An 18,156-nucleotide genomic window follows, 5' to 3' on the forward strand; every position below is an offset into this window, starting at 1 on the left:
TAGTGTGTCTGCAGCAGAGCTAAACCGAGTACTCACATACTTGTGTCTTGGGGTAGCTCAGCTGAAGCATGAACAGCTGCATTGCACAACTCACCTGCTGTGCCTTGATGCCCCAACTTCTCAAAAGCTTGTCTGCTCAGCTTCTGGCTTACAGGGACCTGCGATGTGCCATAACTCTTTCCCAGTGAGTTACAGGGAAACCTTGTCTTTACTTCCAAGGGAACACATTGGAAGATCACTTCAAACTCGGGCAACTTCAGCCTGCATCCTGGCTCCACGGGAGGAAAGGGAGCAGCACAAGTTCCTCTCCCTCAGCCTGCAGGACTCAGCAAGCCCCGGCTGAGCACACACCACCACAGCTGGGCAAAGTGGGACCTCATGGTGGTGGGCAGGAGGCAGGGACCCAGATTCACCTTTTGGTTCGGTCTGCTGAGAAAATGGCCTTATACTCAGTGGACAATTTGCTTCACGCCAGTTCTAGTTTAGCATCTGCAGAGCTCCCTCTCCCACCTATGTATCAACAGGTCTTTGGGGCTGGTTTGGGTGTTAGGACACCCTGGGGTGACTTTCAGGCCAGACCAGTCTGCTGAACTGGTTTCAGCCATGTGGGTCCCTGGCACATCAGGGAGAGATGAGAATGACATCCCGGCCACCAGGCAGCTCCTTGGCTTCGGGCATAAAGACGCAGATATGACTAGTCACCAGCCACGAATCTGGAGGTCTTTTCAGAAAAGTCACTCTACCAGCACCAAACCCACGGCTGTGCTACGAACAGGAATGCAACAACATTTCCCAATCACAGCTGAATTAGAAGAAAATTACACTCAATTCATGGCTGTCTGGGCGACCTATTCTAAACCTTGCTCCCCTCTCCTCCTTTTCAGTAAGTTCACTTAATCGCGCATTCACTGCAAAGTAAAGAAAGGTTTTAAAGTACATTTACCTTGTAAAAATATCAAATCTTCTTTAGAAATGAGCACTGGTGAATTATGAATGAAGGCATGCAGTGCTGAAAGTCCCTGCTTATACATTTTTAAATGTAGCCTTTCACTTCTGATAATGCTTTAAAAAACCCACTGGACTGGAGCTTACAGTCTATCGCGAAGACCAGCCGTATCGTCACCACCGCGCTCCCCGCTCCGAAGAGCTCCCACCTGCTCCGGTCGTGCCGTCTCCCCTGCAGCCCGGAGGAGAGGCCAGCAGGGCTGAGCAAGGCCACGTCAAAGGGCAGGAGAGGAGGAATTCACTGTAAGTAGCAATTATACGCCGGGAAGGAAATGTAAAGATTAAAAAATAAATTAAAAAAAACCCAAAACCCAAAAACCAACAGCACAAAAATTCACACAGACGGATTTCCAGCACCAGAGCTCTTATCGTGACGCTTTGCGGGGCAGGGTGGGCGCTGGTGTGGCCGTGCCCAACCCCACTAAGGGATGTCCACAGGCGTCTCTCCAGCTCCCCAGAGCCGGGCACCGCCGCAGGTTTGACGTCCCCATGCCCAGCGGTGGCACGGTGACCTGTTGGAGGGGTGCTGGGGGACACGCGTTCCCTCGGAGGACAGGGTGAGCTGCTGCAATGTGTGGGAAGGATCCTTTCGGTGCGGTTCGGAGCCCAGGGCGAGGTTGTGCCAACACAGCTGCGTGGACCCAGGCGGTGGCTGGGTCGGTGCCAGCGCTGGAGGTCCTCAAATACTCACGGGTGCTGAGTGGCCTAAAAAATGTCTCAGGGCTCTGCTTTGCAAACATTCTTATTTTCTTCTGCAGAGTAAGAGACCTACCAAGTTTGAGATAAGACGCCACTGAATTTAAGTTAGGTGGAGAAAGGGGGAGAAGAGAACCCCCGGCTTGTCCTTCCCTCTCACGCACTGGCTCTGCCGGCCCTTGTCCAGAGACAATTCTCATTACTTCGGAGTTAAAGGCCAGGAGGGAACCTTAGACCCGATCTCAACCTGATCTTCCGTACGTCAGCGTTTCGCCAGTATCCCCGGCCTGAGCCCAGGAATTATCTGACCGAAGCAGTTACCTGAAAGGCAGCTACAGGTGATTTGAAGCCACGAGGAAGTGCGACGTGCTTCACTTGCCAGCTTCTCCTGTCGCCCTCCACTTAACGTGGGCGCCTTCTCTCCAGTCTGAGCGTCTCACTTTGCTCTGTCCTTTTTCACCATATTATATATATCCTGCAGTCGCGTTCCCTTGCAGCCTTCCCTTCAGCTAAGCTCTTTCCCTTCGGCAGCACCAGTCTCTTCCGAGCTCCCATCAGCACTCCCAAACCCTCCAACACCTGAACAGCCGTCACTGGCACCACGGGTGCTTGAGCAGAACCAAAACGACCTTCTCCCACCTACCTACTCTCCGGTCCAGCAATCAGACCACATCTAGGCAAATATCAACTTTATAACTTAGACCTTATCTAGAAAATCTGTTTTCTATTTGTTTAGCATTAATTATAGTCATGTCCATGCATTTTACCTTCATAGGATTCACTATCCACCTCTTGGTCCCCATGATGTCCCACCAGCGGGAATGGCTGGCCCCATCCAAACGCCGATGTAGCAGTACCATCCTTCTAGTCCTGGATTGTACCACATTCAAGCTGCCCAAAAATGAATTCTCACAGGCAGGAGACTTCCTTGGCCGATTCTTCTGGGATGCTTAGTGGCGAGAATAATTAAGTCTGATTTTTTCACTAGCAGATGATGCCTAACATCATCCCAGCTGGTGGACCAGGAGGTGCCAGCCAAGCTCATGTGAGAAGAGAGCTTCCCAAATCCAGAAGGGATCTGTTGGATACCTCTCCCTTTCCCATGGCTGTGTCAGCTTCAGTGTCTCCACCTAAGAGTAGGCCTGTGGTGTTGCTAGGATATGTTTTTGCTTAAAACCAAACATCTTTTTTATTTTCCTTCCTGTTTGGGATTTTTGGATCTATATCTCCCCCTCACAGTCATTTTCTGGACCAAATGAGCCCCAGTTTGTGTCGGCTGCTGCCCATTCCCACACACACTCCTCCTCAGGTGGGGTGTGCTGCTTTTTTCATTCTAGATGGAGCATTTGTTTCATCAGTGACTCAAAAGTGGGCTTTCACCTCAGATTGCTGCCTTCTGCCTCAAGTGGAGTTTTCACATTTTAAGAATTGGCAGGTTTTTACTCCCATTTTCTTTCCTCCTTTTTTTTCTTTTTTGAATCGGTTCCACTTGACAGCGATCCGCTTTGTGAAATATCTCCTTTGCAGCACGGCGTATACGCGGCTGGTTTTGTTTGCTAAAAATTTTTAGTCATCAACCTGGGGTTCTGAGCTCTAAATACCCACAACCATCCAACGAGGTCTCCTCCTCAGCTCCGCGATATTCCCTGGCCCGACCCCGAAAGCGCTGTGCATTCCCTGAAACAGACGCCTGGGTTAAAAAAAAAAAAAAAATTAAAAGTCAAATAGAATGGTTTAGTTAGAACTTAATGTGCAAATAAATAGCTCAAGGTACAACACGGTACGGTGCACCGGGTTTTAGGAAATGTGCATATACCGTATTGGATCCGGCTCTCCTCCCAACACCGGAGGGAAGTGCCAGCAGCGCGCTGCTCCAGCTCCCCGTCGGTGGCAATATGCCCCCCTGGAAACGCCATTAAGGAAAAAATCTCTGCCCAGAAAAAGGGAGAAACCCCGATCGCAGCGAATTCCAGCCCGCGCTCAAATGCGTGATCAGAGCGCGCCATCTAGAGGGCGGCGGCGGCATCGCCAGCTCCCAGCCCGGGGCACGGCGCGGCCGCGGCGGTTCTGCTCCCGCCCCGCGGGAAACGTTCCCGCCTCCCCCCTGCCCCCTCGCCACGGCCGGGGGCTCCGCAGGAACCCGCGCTGTGGGCAAGATTTCCCTGGCTCTGGGCGAACTGCTGTGGAGGTGCCCAAAGCGAGGGGCTGCGTGTCCCGCGGGGGGGAAGCCTTCCAGAGCCGTAACCCGAGAGGTCGACGCTTCCCACCCCTTGGCACCAGGCTCTTCCTTCGAGCCTTTGTTACCGGGGTCACTGGGAATCAGCCTTTCCACGGTACGATGTATACAGACCTCTCTCATTTCTTCTGCTTACATATTTATTTATTTATTTATTTTTTTAAACGCATATCCTCCCCGTCTCTGCATGAAAGCCGACTGCGATCACGCACGGCTGTAGCCGGGCAGACCACCACCTGGAGCCAGCGGTTGCACGTGGGCTCTTATTAAATTCACATTAAGCTTGAGAGCGACCTCTTATTCAGCCGGGCAAATATTTCCTGGCTTGCTTTGTGACAACTGACTGATCAAACCATTAATCAGTTTCTTATTAGGTTATTAGCACATACTACTGTATTAATCGATGCACTGTTCAGAGGAGGGTGAATGTTTTTGCCAGGGTACGTAGTGATTCATGAAATCTTAGCTAGCGCTGGTCAGCCATGAAGCAAACCCCACTCTTAAACACCGTGACAGCTGGAGAATGTTTATCTTTCAAAGAGGAAAAAATCCGTTCCCAGTCCGTGGACCACTTTGCTAGAAAGGCGGGCATCTAGTGGGAGAGTGGGAAAATAATTCTCTTATTGACTTGTTGCGTTACCAGTCGATGGCCGTCGGGTGCTGCGCAGCTGGGGGAGCACTGGGACGCTGCTGCCAATGGCAGGGGATGACTCAGGGAGTGGAGGAGCTTGGCAGAGCCACCGATTTCTGCCTCCAAAGCGCAGGTCCACGTGATGTCTCAGACATCCGGCAAGAGATGAGTCCAGGCTCAGACTTCCCATCGGATAATAAATAAATCATTAATGAAATTAATTAAGTAAAAATCCTGGACTACTACAAAATTGTTTGAAATAAGCCTAGAGACTGAGGCAAGAAACTGGCTGATGTACAAATATCTGCACATAGACAACGTCTCCGCGTTATTTCTAATGCGACCAGCCCAACGGCAAGAGGTTGGGCAACTAGGAAGAAAATGTACAACCTACAGGGCCAGAACAGTGAGGGCCGCCCCCATTTTGCAGTTTAATGACTTTTAGCATCACGCTCACCTTTGCAGGACCTTGACCCTCCTCCTCTCCCCGGGGAGCACAGCACAGAAGCCGAGTTAAGTCTTTAAATGTGTTTTGCACAAAAAGTCCTTGCCGCTTGGCTTTCCGGGGGAGAAAAGGCGTGAATATGGACCGTGAAGTTTTTGAGGCAGCTGTGCTTGGAAATGGTCTCTCTAATGGTTTAGGGCGTAATGAAACCAAGCAGGCAGCGTCGGGGGTCTTTCCCTCCAAGGGATTAAGGGGGGTTTGACCCTTAGCAGTGAACAGCAGCTGACCCCGAAGGAATATACGGCGTGGGAGCCCCCACTCCTGCTCTCCCCGCCATGCCCGGTGCTCTCCCCTTACTCACATTGGATGAGGCTGTTGGGGTCCCCCCGACAAGCGCGGGTGACAGAGCTGGCAGGGAGGCAGAGGGCAGTGGCACTGCCGCAGCGGTGCTTCCCCGCCAGGTCCCCGTGTCCTGCCAGATCCCGGTGCTCCACCGGCAGCATCCCGATGCCGTGGGCTGGGATACAGCCAAACCCTTTCAGGGGACATTACCGTGGTGACAACCTGCTCCCGCATCGCAATACTGCCAGTTTCTGAACGCACTTTGATAGCACAACTTGAAGTCAAATTGCTGTTGATAACCTCGTGTAACACAGGTCTTACAATGATTTCATGTGAAATAACCCTTGAATGGCTAATCCTTCATAAATGTCATATCTCGCCTTCTGCAGGACCTGTGGATTGCCTTTCCCGTTGCAGATGGAGGCCAGCAGGAGCTGCTTCTTGTGAAGCTGCCGGATCCGTCCCCGTGAGCCCTCGTTCCTGTTCCAACATGTCACCGTTTCCCCCCCATCACCTCTCCCGTCACGGCACAGCTCATGCCATCGAGCACCTTTGCACGGGAGAGCCGACGCCAGCGCCAGGTGACGGGATGAGAAGGCTTTTCAGACGGGTACTCTTACGCGAAGGTGTTGTCCTTCCCTTAGACGCCCCAAGGACACTCAGAGGTTTCCCCACCCACCCCTCATCTGGTCACAAAATACATCGACGAGCTCGAGACGGATGCATTTGTAGGACTGGGATTGCTCAGTTTTACCCTGTCCTAAGGAAAACTGGGGACATCCCTTGAAATCTGTGAATGGTTGCTCTCCTTGACTTCCAAATAAAGATTAAGCTCTAAATTGCCCAAATCAGATACGAATGCATCGGGGTTGGAGCCAGGCGACAAGCTCCAGACCCAGACTCCAGCAACCAAAAATAACCTTGGGAAACAATCTCCTAAACTCCAAGTTTTAATCAAGAACATGTCCATCCCCACCCATATTCCAGGGGAATGGATCTAAATACATCTCTGGCTCTCTACTTGATGCTGTTCAACCCTGTATCAAACAAACATAAATCGTTGCGATGCCTTTTTTTAGACGTTTTCCCCACAAAAGCTAGCAAGGGATGCAGAGACCCTTAACCACAAAAAGGCTGAGATGAATTCTTTGTGCTCCAAATTTAGAGATATTTGGATCCAAGATTTCTATTGCGTTCTGCTTCAAAATGCAAATAAGAGTTCATGGTTCAGACAGCCCTTCCATGATCCTCTCATCCCGGTGTCCGATTTTAACTTATTAAATAAAACGAACGGAAAGAAGTGTTCTCTGCCCAAGCTCAGTTACTGCAGAATAATTCCAAAGCACATTGTATGACCCACAAAACTCCCATGCTCCGGTTTCCTCGGCTGCCAGCAGACATCTCCGCAGCCTGTGCCAGAACAGGATTCCCTGCTTATTTTAAGGGATAATTCGGCTGCTTTGCATCCCGCTTCCTAGAAATCCTACTTCCACCCCAACGTCCTTTGTCAATACCGACGCATCTCTCCACACCTCAGCCATTTGAGAGGTTGTTTCTGTTCGTAGGCTGCATCTGCAGTACGAATCGCCTTCAGCAGCGCAGGGCGCGATGGCAGGTAAGAGGCTGCTCCAAGCCTTTCCCAATTATGCTGAATAAACCCCAGCAGGAGCCACCAGGCCCGGCTAAGCCAGCAAAGCGCCGTGCCTGCTGTCCTGCTGTCGCACACCGCGCTGGAAAAGGGGGCTCGCACCCGGGGCTGCTTCTGCGGCTCATTCTGGCACGTGCCGGGTGTTGCTCGGCTGGGTTAACGCTGGGGACATGAAGCAAAATACCCAGGACTGCCTCGTATTGTCGCTTCCTTTCAGATCGATGCTGTGTGTAGGGCAGTAGCAGTACGTGATTTGGAGGGTCAGCACACTCCGTGGTAGTCTCAGAGAATTTAAAATTCCTTTTTGTGATTGCGCTTATCTTTTTTTCCAAATTGACTTGTATTGAAGGAACAAAAAGCAAAAATACCCCAATTTGCCAAGACTCCGAGGCAGCTATAAAGGAAGAAGAGTTGAAATGATCCCTGCGTCTCACCTCCACCCACTGACCACCCCTCCACGGGCCAGTCTACAGATGGTAACACTGAGGCTCCTACTCGAGACTGTCGTTAACAGCAGGATCCGCAGTTAAATATAGATGCATCCCTTGTTGTTTCCGGGGTCACGTCACTGCCTTTGCCACCACCCACACTCCTCCTCCCGTCACCCCAGCAGCTGCCGACTGACCCGGGCCCTTTGCTGGTGGCTCCGTTTCACGAGGAGGAGGTTGGCTGCTGGGGTGGCCTTGCAGTCCTGGCTGGGGACGGGGGTGCGGGCACCAGCCCAGCCCTGCTGCCCGCGAAGCTTCACGCCGCAAAATACCCCATATAACACCATTTTCACCGCGCGGCTGGGCTGCGGCTCCGAGGAGAGGGGTTGTGCTGTGTGCACTTCGGGGACTGTTCACCACCGTCGGAGCAGATGGGCACATAGACAGTCGGATTTAGGAATATCTTTTGCATGGTAAAAGCGCTGACTTTGCTCCCCTGTGATATCCGAGATCCTATTTGTTAGCTTTTGAGCACACGGCCAAAACCAGAGTCCCTCAATCCTTCGAGTTTCATAGATTGCTGTTTGCCTAGAAATTCACACCAGCCGTTAAGTACGTCTAAGTCATCTTCTCTTATTTCCCCAAAAGTGTTTACCCAGAGCTCAAGAATTAGGACCCATATTTCTAAATTCTAAAGTCCTGAGAATTATTCATAGGAATTAACGAACAACTCGGTAAATAAGGAACATACTAAAGAAAAATAAACTGCTCTCATGAATACTCATCAACCGAGGTGCGCCTGTAAGGAACCACCCCTGTGCCCGCACACAGCCTGACGGGCTGCTGCAGAAATAGCTTAGACGGTAAATACACGGGCTTCGGCTCTCAAATACAGAAATCTTAACCCTTAATCAAAATATGCAGCTTACTGAAAACTCACCTATATCAATCTGAAAGCACCGTACACCAGACAAGCGGGAAGAAGCTGAACTTCCATTAAAATCCTCAGCTTCCGAAAGGTTTCACTGTGCTAAATTCCGCTGTCTGAAGGAGAGCAGCTACACGCTGAGCATGAGGAAAGTGAGAAACTTTTAGCACTACAATTTGGCTTTAGACACTTTAAAAGACACCCCAAAGACATTTCAAACAGCAACGCTGGTGAAGAAAATAATCCGAGGTCAAAACTTCATGGGAGGAAGCAGAGAAAAAGCTGGTTTATATTTTTATATAGGTTCTCTTTATCACACTTACCCAGTTCAAACAGAAAACAGGGCTCCACAAACAGAGACGCAGCGAAGCTCCCAGCCTTCCTAAAGACAGCGGAACCGAGGACCTGCATTACACTACGGATACGTCCACCTGAAACTGCTAATGGTGAGACTGCGCTTCAGGTGGCAGAGATCAAAGCTAATTCCCCTTCAGACTCTGCTGCGTGCATCGGGAAGCCTCTCCCGAGATGAAAAGGATGGAAAAGCAAGAAGGGAGTTTGCTCAGAAATCTCAAAATACGACGTTAGCTGACCCTCCTCTGCTGAGTTGCTTTCATGTGATAGATAGCCAAATACTTGAAGGATGATAAATGATGAGCTGTGAGTGATTATTCTAATTCAGAGGAAGAGAAGAAGGCTTACGTCTGGCATTGAGGAAAATGTCATCGGATGTCCCTGACACATTAACCATCAAGCGTTTATCCTGGAATGAAGTCAAGTAGTTTAACCGGCGTTATCAAAACATGACATTTTTTTTCAGAATGACAAAAAGCCTCGACAATAGAACTCGCTTACTGGGAGAAATACATCAAGTCAGATCTATGAGTTAGGAGCGGGGCGTTGTGGGAAAAAGAAATCATACTGGTAATGGCGAAATATTATTACCATTTGGTAACTAAGAGGCAGGAAACATCTTACAAAGCGCGATCCTGTTTTAAAGGTGGGTGTTGCGGAAAGCTGGAATATCCTAGGAGGTTAACGCAGCCACAAGTTGCACCTTATGGAGAAATCAGAAAGGAAAGCAGTAGATGGAGGACCTGCAGAGACCAATCCTGCAGCTCGGTTGGGGAGGAGCAGGGGGTCCCTGCCTACCATCCTCTTCTTCACTTCACTTAGAGCCCAGTTCCCAGTTGTCCTGCCCGTTTGATCCGCGCTGTTTTGAGATTGTTCATGCAGCTCCCAGAAAACTTCTGCGTGGGTGAGTTATGAGTAAGTGAACTGGAATGAATTATTACTTTCAAATGAAAATAAAATCAGCAAAACATAACAGTGCTGCCTCTCCCTATCCCTCCGCTCTCCCGAGGCGCAGGATTTGTGGTGCTCAAGGTGCACCAATCTTCGTACCACAGAGCGAGCCCTCAGCTGCTCAGCCTGCCTGCACCCACCGCTGTGGGTCCTGCATTCACGCAGTCCCTGGAGGTGTCACGGCTTCTAACGGTGACCGTCGCTGGTGGCTGGAGGCGCCGTTGGCATAGACAAGCTGTGCGTGTGCTCCTGCAGCTCGGAGCCCACCCCCTCGTCCACCAAGAAGCCAGTGACCTGCATCGCCATGGGGTGATCCCCTTTGCCCTTACGGGACCACTTGTGTGGGGTCAGCCCGGGCAAAGCTTGCTTGCACGTTGTATTTGCTTGCCTTGCAATTGTCCATTTTGCCATATCAGATAGTAAAAAGTCCCCGACTCGCTGACTGTGAGCTGTGTGCGAGGCAGACGGGAGAGGCAGGTTTGGATTTGCTGGGCCGTGCATCTGTCGAGTGCTTGCGTGACCCCCCCCCCAAAGTCCCTTAAACTGAGACACGTGTGGTTAGAGAGCAGACACAGCACCACAGACACCAGCCAGGTCCTCCAGCCCCCGCGTAGCTACCAAACTCCTAAATACTGCAGTTTGGGACTGGGTAAAATGAGGCCGCTCCGTCGTTTGGATTTACGGCGGTAGGAGAGCCACGTTGCCTGTGGGATATTTGATAGGCGTCTCTGAGGCCTGTTGGTGCCACAATGGTAGACCTTAGCTCGGCTGGGAGTTAGCTTCTCTCCTTCGGCGCTGCTCCTCCACGCCTGCCTGACTGTTGTCCTTTCTCCTCTGGAATAATTATGATGGCTGAAAATAAATGTGTGGGACAACTCCTGCCAGTTTCCACAATTTAACAGCACATGGGCATTTGTGTGAAAGTGTGAGCCAGGATGTTTGTGTTCATTCTCTTAATTCTCTCGACAAAATGGTTTTATAAATAATCAGGCCTTAATTGTGTGATTCCAGTTAATGCAGAGGGAGTTAATTAACATCTGGAACAAGTTTCCTGGCCTGAGCTATTAGCTGTGTCTGGTGCAGAATTCAAACAATGTATGAAGTGAGGCCTATAGCCAAATGATTTTGTACATAGCTGAAATGAGAAATGACCAAAGATGGATGAGGTATGGCAGCTGTGCCAGGATAATGGCCGATTTTGGTAAACAAGTGCGGACTGAGTCAAGGCACGGTTGTTGTGCTGGTCCAAGGGGTGCCACTATGTGGCAAAGAACAGACATCACGTCTCGATTTATCCCCTCTTCAAACCCTCTGGCTCTTCCTACTTGTCTCCAAAAGCCTCACGGGTCAGTGATTCCGGACACTTTCACAGCTGGGGGAGGAACAATCCCACCAACACAAAGGCCAGGTCTCCTGTGCAACCTTGTGCATCCCTGCTGTGTTTCATCCCATCTGTTTGCGAAGTCAAAGAGGAGGATTTAATTTTGTGCCACTGAGAAGGAGAAAAATATCGAATCACGAGCAGGCAAACTCTGAACCTCCGCCCCATGCATCTGTGCCAAACAGAGAAACTGGGATGTGGCTTTTTACCTGCCGGCGTCCCGCCTGCAGAAAGGTGCTGGGCAAACCAAGGACAGAATGCAAAATTTTGGAAATCCTTTTTGTCCAACCTAAACTGATTTATTTTTTTTTAATTCTTTGCAAAGCTTTTTAATTGTCTTTCCAGCATTTTTAGTTTTAAGTAGAAAAATGAGTAAAAAAAAAAAAAAATCAAGAATTTTGCTTAATAAATGTCTAAAAGCTAGAGACCTGCCCGTGTTCTCCCTCCACTGTCTTTGAAGCCACGACCCCATGGGAGCAAAGGAGAAATAATATATCGTAGTGCTGAGTCGTGTGATATTACTCACAGTCAACCCTCAGACGGCCCTAGGGCTTCACAGGAGTGTGGAAAGCCCTCAGCTTGGCCGCCTGGAATTTCTGACAAAACCATTTTTTTGACCGATAGTCATGTCCCAGGAGGAGGTAGGAGAAATGGCTTTTCACCCTGAAAACCTTTCTTTTCCTATTTATCACTACCAAAACACACTGAGCATCTCTAGACATGGATTTTCACATATGCCTTGTGAATCTCCGTATCTTGCTAGGGCAGGGATAATATATCTGAGCTAGTTTCTGTAGTTGCTCTCTTATTACCACCTCTAATGTGATGAATTGTTATTGAAGGTTTCTTATTCACGTTCCTGTTTCGGTACAAACCCGTTCTGTGTTTTATGCATGAGTTCTACACTACTGCAGCTAGAAGGCATGCAGATGAGGAATGCCTCTCCAAACAACCCCCTTGCTAGGAACTATAAACAATTCTCACTAAGCTGCAGCAGAAAACCACAAATTGTGGTGCAAATTGTATTTCTGTGAAGTTCTATGTATGAACACATAAGAAAAGCGGAAGGGAAAGCAATTCAACAGGTGGCCATGGGTGAAGCAGAGAGCAATTTCGGATGAAATGGAGGTGGAGAGTGTAGCAAGACTCATTGCTTTCATAGAAATGAGGGTCCCTGAGTCGAATGTCAGAAGGTCTCTTATACGGGTATCAGGTGCCATCGCAGCCAAGCACCCAGCCAGGTCTGGGGAACTCTCCTTCTCCTTCTCTCATACCAGAGCAACTGGGAGAGTGATTGCCACCACCTTGATTTCCCCACCTTCTTCTTTGTTTGCCAAAGCTACAGATCTTGTACTAAAAATAAAGTCGTTTACTGGCGGTATAGACTACTGTTGAGTGACCCAAAGCCTGCTGAAGGTCACCGCTTGTTTCCGCTGATTCAGACTGAAGGAGGGCAGGTTTAGATTGAACACAAGGAAGAAGTTCTTTATGATGAGGGTAGCGCGACACTGGAACATGTTGCTGTGAAATTGTGGCTGCCCCATCCCTGGAGGTGTTCAAGGCCAGGCTGGATGAGGCATTAAGCGACCTGGGCTGGTGGGAGGTGTCCCTGCCCAGGGCAAGGGACAGAATTTGGACTGCATGATCTTTACAAGGTCCCCTACAACCCAAACCGTTCTATGATAAATGTAAAAGTTTTGGGATAAAGTCCTAAACTGCAACCAGCTCTGGCTCCCAAGTCAGTGAGAGAGCAGGAGAAGCCGTGCTGCTGGGAAACACCAGTGAGAGGACGGGGACGTCAGCGTGCAGTCCCACACACCGAGGTACCTGCTGTTGTTCTGAGGAGCTGTAATAATGAGTCACTCAGCCCTGTCTGGATTTATGGCTGGTCTGAATTTCATGCACGATTTTCATAATCTGTGTCATAATTACAAAAATTGCAAATAACTTTTTAATATCAATGTTAAAAAAGTAGGCAAATCTTTCACAGCATTTTTATGGCCTATTTACAATCTCAAATGAAATGGTTTACAACTCTGTGTTCTGAAAATATACAACGTAAGAAAACACTAGCCTGGCAAAATTATGCTTTTATGATAATGACAGGGATGAGTTATAGTTACTCTAGTTAAACTATAACGGCTGCACAGATGCTGGGAAAAAGCTATTGTACACCATGTTTTGCCACCGTAAGCGTGGCACCTGCTGGCTCCACCACGGTACATGTAAGAGCATGTTAGCTTTGCTTTATGAATATTATTTTCAAGGATTATAATTGGACCATAAACATTCACTTGGGGATAAAATATCAGTGTGCAGGCTTTAAAAAATACCTGCTAGTTTTGCATATCTGGATTTCAGAAGCGAGTTTACGAGAGACAATATATCATTTGTTTCTGATCCTGTAGGACTCAAAACCGGCCTGCGTTCTCCTTATGGTCTGTATGAATTTCTAGCAGGTGATATTTATTTTAGTGATATTTACAGAGCCAGAAACTAAATCCTCCAGCCCACTGCTGGCTATCAGGAAATAATAATATTTATGCACAGATTACGTGTGACACAAGTGGCAGTGGCAGGCGTTTCCTACGCATCACGCCAAGCTGCCCCTGCTCCCACCCGTGGTCCCGCTCGCCCCTGAGGTTTTGCTCAAGGACACCCGCGCTGGTTGTCATGACCCACCTCCTCTTGCTGGGTTTAGTCTCACAAACCAGCCGCTGAGGCGGGAATTGAATCTAAGTGTCGCTTTCCACGGAAACGGGCGCGGAAGAGAGCGGCCACGAGCACAGAGAGCAGAGCTGGCCACCAGCCCGAACGCACGTGCTGGACACGGGCGAGCTGATTGCACTCCCCGCTGCAGGAAAATACAGGAACTGAGGGAAATCACCTTGCCAAAACTATGCCGCTACAATCATCTGCTCTAATTCCCGTTACAGAAAACTTTACCTATTATATACTGTCAGTAAATATGTAAAGATTTTGGTCAAAGTCTATTGTCTGCCTTCCTTAGCAAGCCAATTTTCATAGAGTATGAAGAACCGTAAAAAAGGCGCGAACAGATTGTGTAAAGTCTGAGTCCACTAACCCACTTCTGCTTTTTAAAAATTGTTATAAATCAGAAGGAAGACTCTTTGAATTACCGCAATTTCAGTGAGGTAAAACACCTCCAAAGAGAGGAACCGCGGCTAAAAATCAAAGTGGACCTTTACTCGTGTCTCAAGGATCGTGGGTTTTAGCGAGGGAAAAATCTTCCCAAGTCTGTGGCCCAGCTTTGTCTTTACTTTTAACTTCCGCGGTGCAGCTGGACAGAGCGTGAGTGAAGATCAGGCATTATCTATTTCGTTCTCCTCCACCGATCCTGCTCTGTCTCCCTCAATACTAAAGCCCTGGTAACGCCGTAGGCAGCAGTAGCCGACCCTTCCCGTTAAGACCTCCTCTGCCGTGGGTGCCTCACGCACGTGCCTACTGATGGATTTTAGAGCGGAGACAATGTTTTATTTTGGGTGTCTGCTCTGGCTCCATATTCCCAAGAAAACACCTCTTGTATCTATTTTTTGTTTTGTGCCACGTATTTCCCCCTGCTCCCTGCTATAATGTATTGCTATATTCCACCGAAAAAGCTTCCAAATGTCCATCTTTGTCAAAACTCTAGGAGCCACTTAAGCGTCACTTTAAAGGGCTCTTTATCACTCGGAGGAATTTTCCCCTAACTGTATCCTTTAACTCCAAAAGGGGTTTGGGGACACGCTTTGTATGAAAGATGCTGTAGAAAACAGAAGTTGCACTGCTAGTGGTTCTGCTTTTGTATTTCCATGCAGGTATCTCCCTGCACACCAATTTGCTGTCTCTTTTCCAATACCCGTTTCCTCCTGGGGCTAGCTCCTGGGACAGAGCTGTCTTCAAATAATTTAATTATCATGTGGCATACACCTTTTCAGTCCCCCCTGAAATGGCGCGCGATGCCTTTGGTTTGCATCACTTGTTGGAAAACACTCCAAAGCATTGAAAAACTATTAAATTGTTACAGTATTGGATGCCAACACACAGGGCTATTAGTCTAATTCATCCTTCAGATCAAAGCCCACACAGGCAGCTCTCCTGCCTACAGCTATTTTCCTTTTACTTTCCTGCTTGACAGTAGTCCCTCATATCCCTCTGTTCTACTTTCTTTGAACGTACACATTTTCCTTTAGTCATGGAAATATAATTTATGTCTATTATACCGTATTATAGATTGCAGATCAGGACAAGCGTGCATTACTGCCTGGAACGTCTGTTTATTGTACGTCGGGTTTCTAAAAATAAATAAATAAGAAAGCCACCCGGCTTCGCTGGGGAGAGAAAAATAAGAAGGGGGAGGACTCGGGGGCTGGGGGGAGCCGCGCTCTGTTCTCGAAGTTTAATTTCCAAGCAGAGACCTTGCCGCATGATTTATTAACATCACGCTGTTTGCTTTTGTCACGTTGTGGATGTGGCGGGGGAAGCGTTGGCCCCTCTCCAGCCCGGACCACCCAGCGAGGCAGCGCGGCTACCGGCGGCGCACACCCCGCTCCACGGCTTCACCCCCAGTTCTCCTCCTCCCTCCGTCCCCGGCTCCCCCACCCCGTCCGAGCCAAGAGGAATAACAACAATAACACCACCAACACCCCCCTCCCCCCCAAAGAAAAAATAATATCCTAACAGACGGGCTGTCTGGGATGCGAGAATTGCAAAACCAGTCCCCACCCCATCACGGCGAGGGTGTGCGGGGAGGAGAGGGAGCGTGAGGAGGGGGCAGAGAGGATCGAGACAGACAGAGGGGAGGGAAGAAGGGAGGAGGGAGTCCAAGCGCTGAGGAACATCACTCCATCTCTCTCTCACTCCACAGGAGCTGAGCAAGGAGCAGGACGATGTTTGACAACACGCAGTACCCCTATAACTGCTTCAATTACGATGGGGACGATTATCCTACCTGTAGTTCTGACGAAGAGAAAAAATTCACCAGACCGGCGTACAGGTAAGATGAAGTTTTTCCAAGTCCCCCCATCCCTGGGGAGGCGGCAGAGCTCTGGGCTGGCAGGATGACAGCTCTCGGGGAGCGGGGCACCTCTCCCAGGTGTGCCCACTGCGGCGGGCAGGTCGCCCCCCCCCCCCCCCCCCCCCCATCGTTTGAAGAGTTCGGGATTTGTTCCCTCCCGTGCGGGGTCACAGCAACTCTGGCGTGCTGTTGAGCCACCAGGTCTCAGATGGTCTCCTCCGACCTCCAGGAGCCCCGGGAGACGTGGAATTAAATGTGCAGCGTGCCGATGGGCGAAGGGGATGCAGACGGTCCCGGGGTGGTGGGAGACGTGCGGTGTAGGTGTTCTCAGGGGCAACTAAGGTCCTCTCCACGAGCAGGCAGTGACAGTGACAGCGCCTCTGACCCTGGTCTGTCTCACTGCAGCCTTCCAGCTCAGGGAAACTTTCCTGGTGGGGTTCGAGAGGTGGGTGATGGTTCTGTAACCCTGGATCTAAGCCCTCTGCCGGGACAAGCAGCCGGGTCGGGGCTCCTTTGCCTGGACCTAACGCCCCCGAGGGGCCCCGGGGCTCGGGGTTGTGCCTGGGACGTCTCGGGTCAGGGCACAGATCCACCGGCAGAACTTTCGGAAGCAGGGTACAGGCACACGTGTACCCATGTGGTCCTAAAAACCGAGTATGTGAGTAAAGCAGCGGTGTAACAGCAAGTTTTCCTTTTTTCAGCTACATTGCCTTAATTGCAATGGCCATCCAGCAAAGTCCTTCAAATAAAGTCACCCTCTCTGGCATTTATGACTTTATAATGAAGAAATTTCCTTACTACAGATCAAATCAAAGAGCCTGGCAGAACTCCATCCGACATAACTTATCACTTAACAGTTGTTTTGTAAAGGTAAGATCAGTAACTGTATATTTACATACAGACTGTGCATGGCTAAAAAAATGTATGCAGGAATAATGTCATCACCAGGAAAGAAGGGAAACAAACAGCTGAGCTGGGAATCACTTAAAATCTCTCTGAGTTGTCAATTACAGAGATAAAGAGTGTCTCCTTGTGTGATGCGTGCTAATAGATAGCAAATCGAAGAGGATGGAGTTTACATCCTATTCGTATAATGAAAGAGAATAGGCTTAAAAGTCTTGTCATATGTGTTTACACCATTCCTGAATGTAAATGAATGCAGATGTGAAGCAGCAGCATCTGTAACACATACAAATGCTGAACTGCCTTTAAATAAATGCAGGTTCCCAGAACAGAAGGGAATGAGAAGGGGAAAGGAAACTACTGGAGCTTTGCGACGGGATGCGAATCCATGCTGGATCTCTTTGAAAATGGGAATTACAGGCGAAGGCGGAGGAGGAGGAACGTGAAAAGGGAACATAAGGAGCAGAGACCAAGCAGAGGGAAAAGTCCTTCATCCCCCAATCTGCCTTCTGTGGACTCTGCTTTGAACATTTCCTCTTCTGAAAGTAAACACGAAAGAATCGAGTCGGGCCCGAGACTACTGGAGCCTCGTGGGTTTGCTCCGAGCAGCATGACCCCCAGGCAGAGCCTGAGCAATTCCTCCTTAGCAAAATCGGATTCCGAAATCAAATTCAGCATCGATTACATCCTTTCAGCCCCCGACCCTTTGCCTGTCCTGAGATCTCAGTATAATGTGCAAGAAAATAAATATCACCTACTGGAGGCTCAGCAAATTAATCTCCAGTTCTGGACAATGTGATGGTATTTGGTGGTGGTGCCGAAGCCCGAGTCGCAGCGTGTTCAGCAGCCTCACGCCACCGACACCAGCCGCCTGCCTCCCCCATTCCTCCCCACGCAGCCCCCGGAAAGGGTTACCCACTCTCCGGCTCGTTCCCTGCCGGTACCCAAAGAACTGTGCCAAGATTGAAGCGTAAATAACAGTTACCAATATCGGTTTTCACTACGCTGAACTTCATGAAATTCTAGCTCTGTTTGCTGAACTGTCGTGGACATCGTTTAACACCACAAGGAATTTCCTCTCTCAAGCAGAATCTGACAGAAAAGAGACTTACTTATCACCCCTTGCTTTGTTAAAGACAAAGTGAATTTGATTCCACTTTCACTGGTGGAAATTAGGATTAATTCCACTGA

At 49.4% G+C, this 18,156-nt stretch overlaps 1 protein-coding gene across 1 annotated transcript; it reads left to right on the forward strand.

Moving 5' to 3' along the window:
• The first annotated feature begins 15,926 nt into the window (after positions 1–15,926).
• On the forward strand, positions 15,927–17,764 carry FOXL3 (forkhead box L3). The gene is made up of 3 exons (XM_054212882.1): positions 15,927–16,041; positions 16,764–16,932; positions 17,285–17,764. Exons 1-3 carry the CDS (start codon positions 15,935–15,937, stop codon positions 17,762–17,764), a joined length of 756 nt encoding a protein of 251 aa, XP_054068857.1. The 5' UTR covers positions 15,927–15,934.
• Positions 17,765–18,156: the final 392 nt, after the last annotated feature.

The sequence above is a fragment of the Rissa tridactyla genome, chromosome 8 (genome assembly GCF_028500815.1).
Source record: "Rissa tridactyla isolate bRisTri1 chromosome 8, bRisTri1.patW.cur.20221130, whole genome shotgun sequence".
In the NCBI taxonomy this organism is placed as follows: domain Eukaryota; kingdom Metazoa; phylum Chordata; class Aves; order Charadriiformes; family Laridae; genus Rissa; species Rissa tridactyla.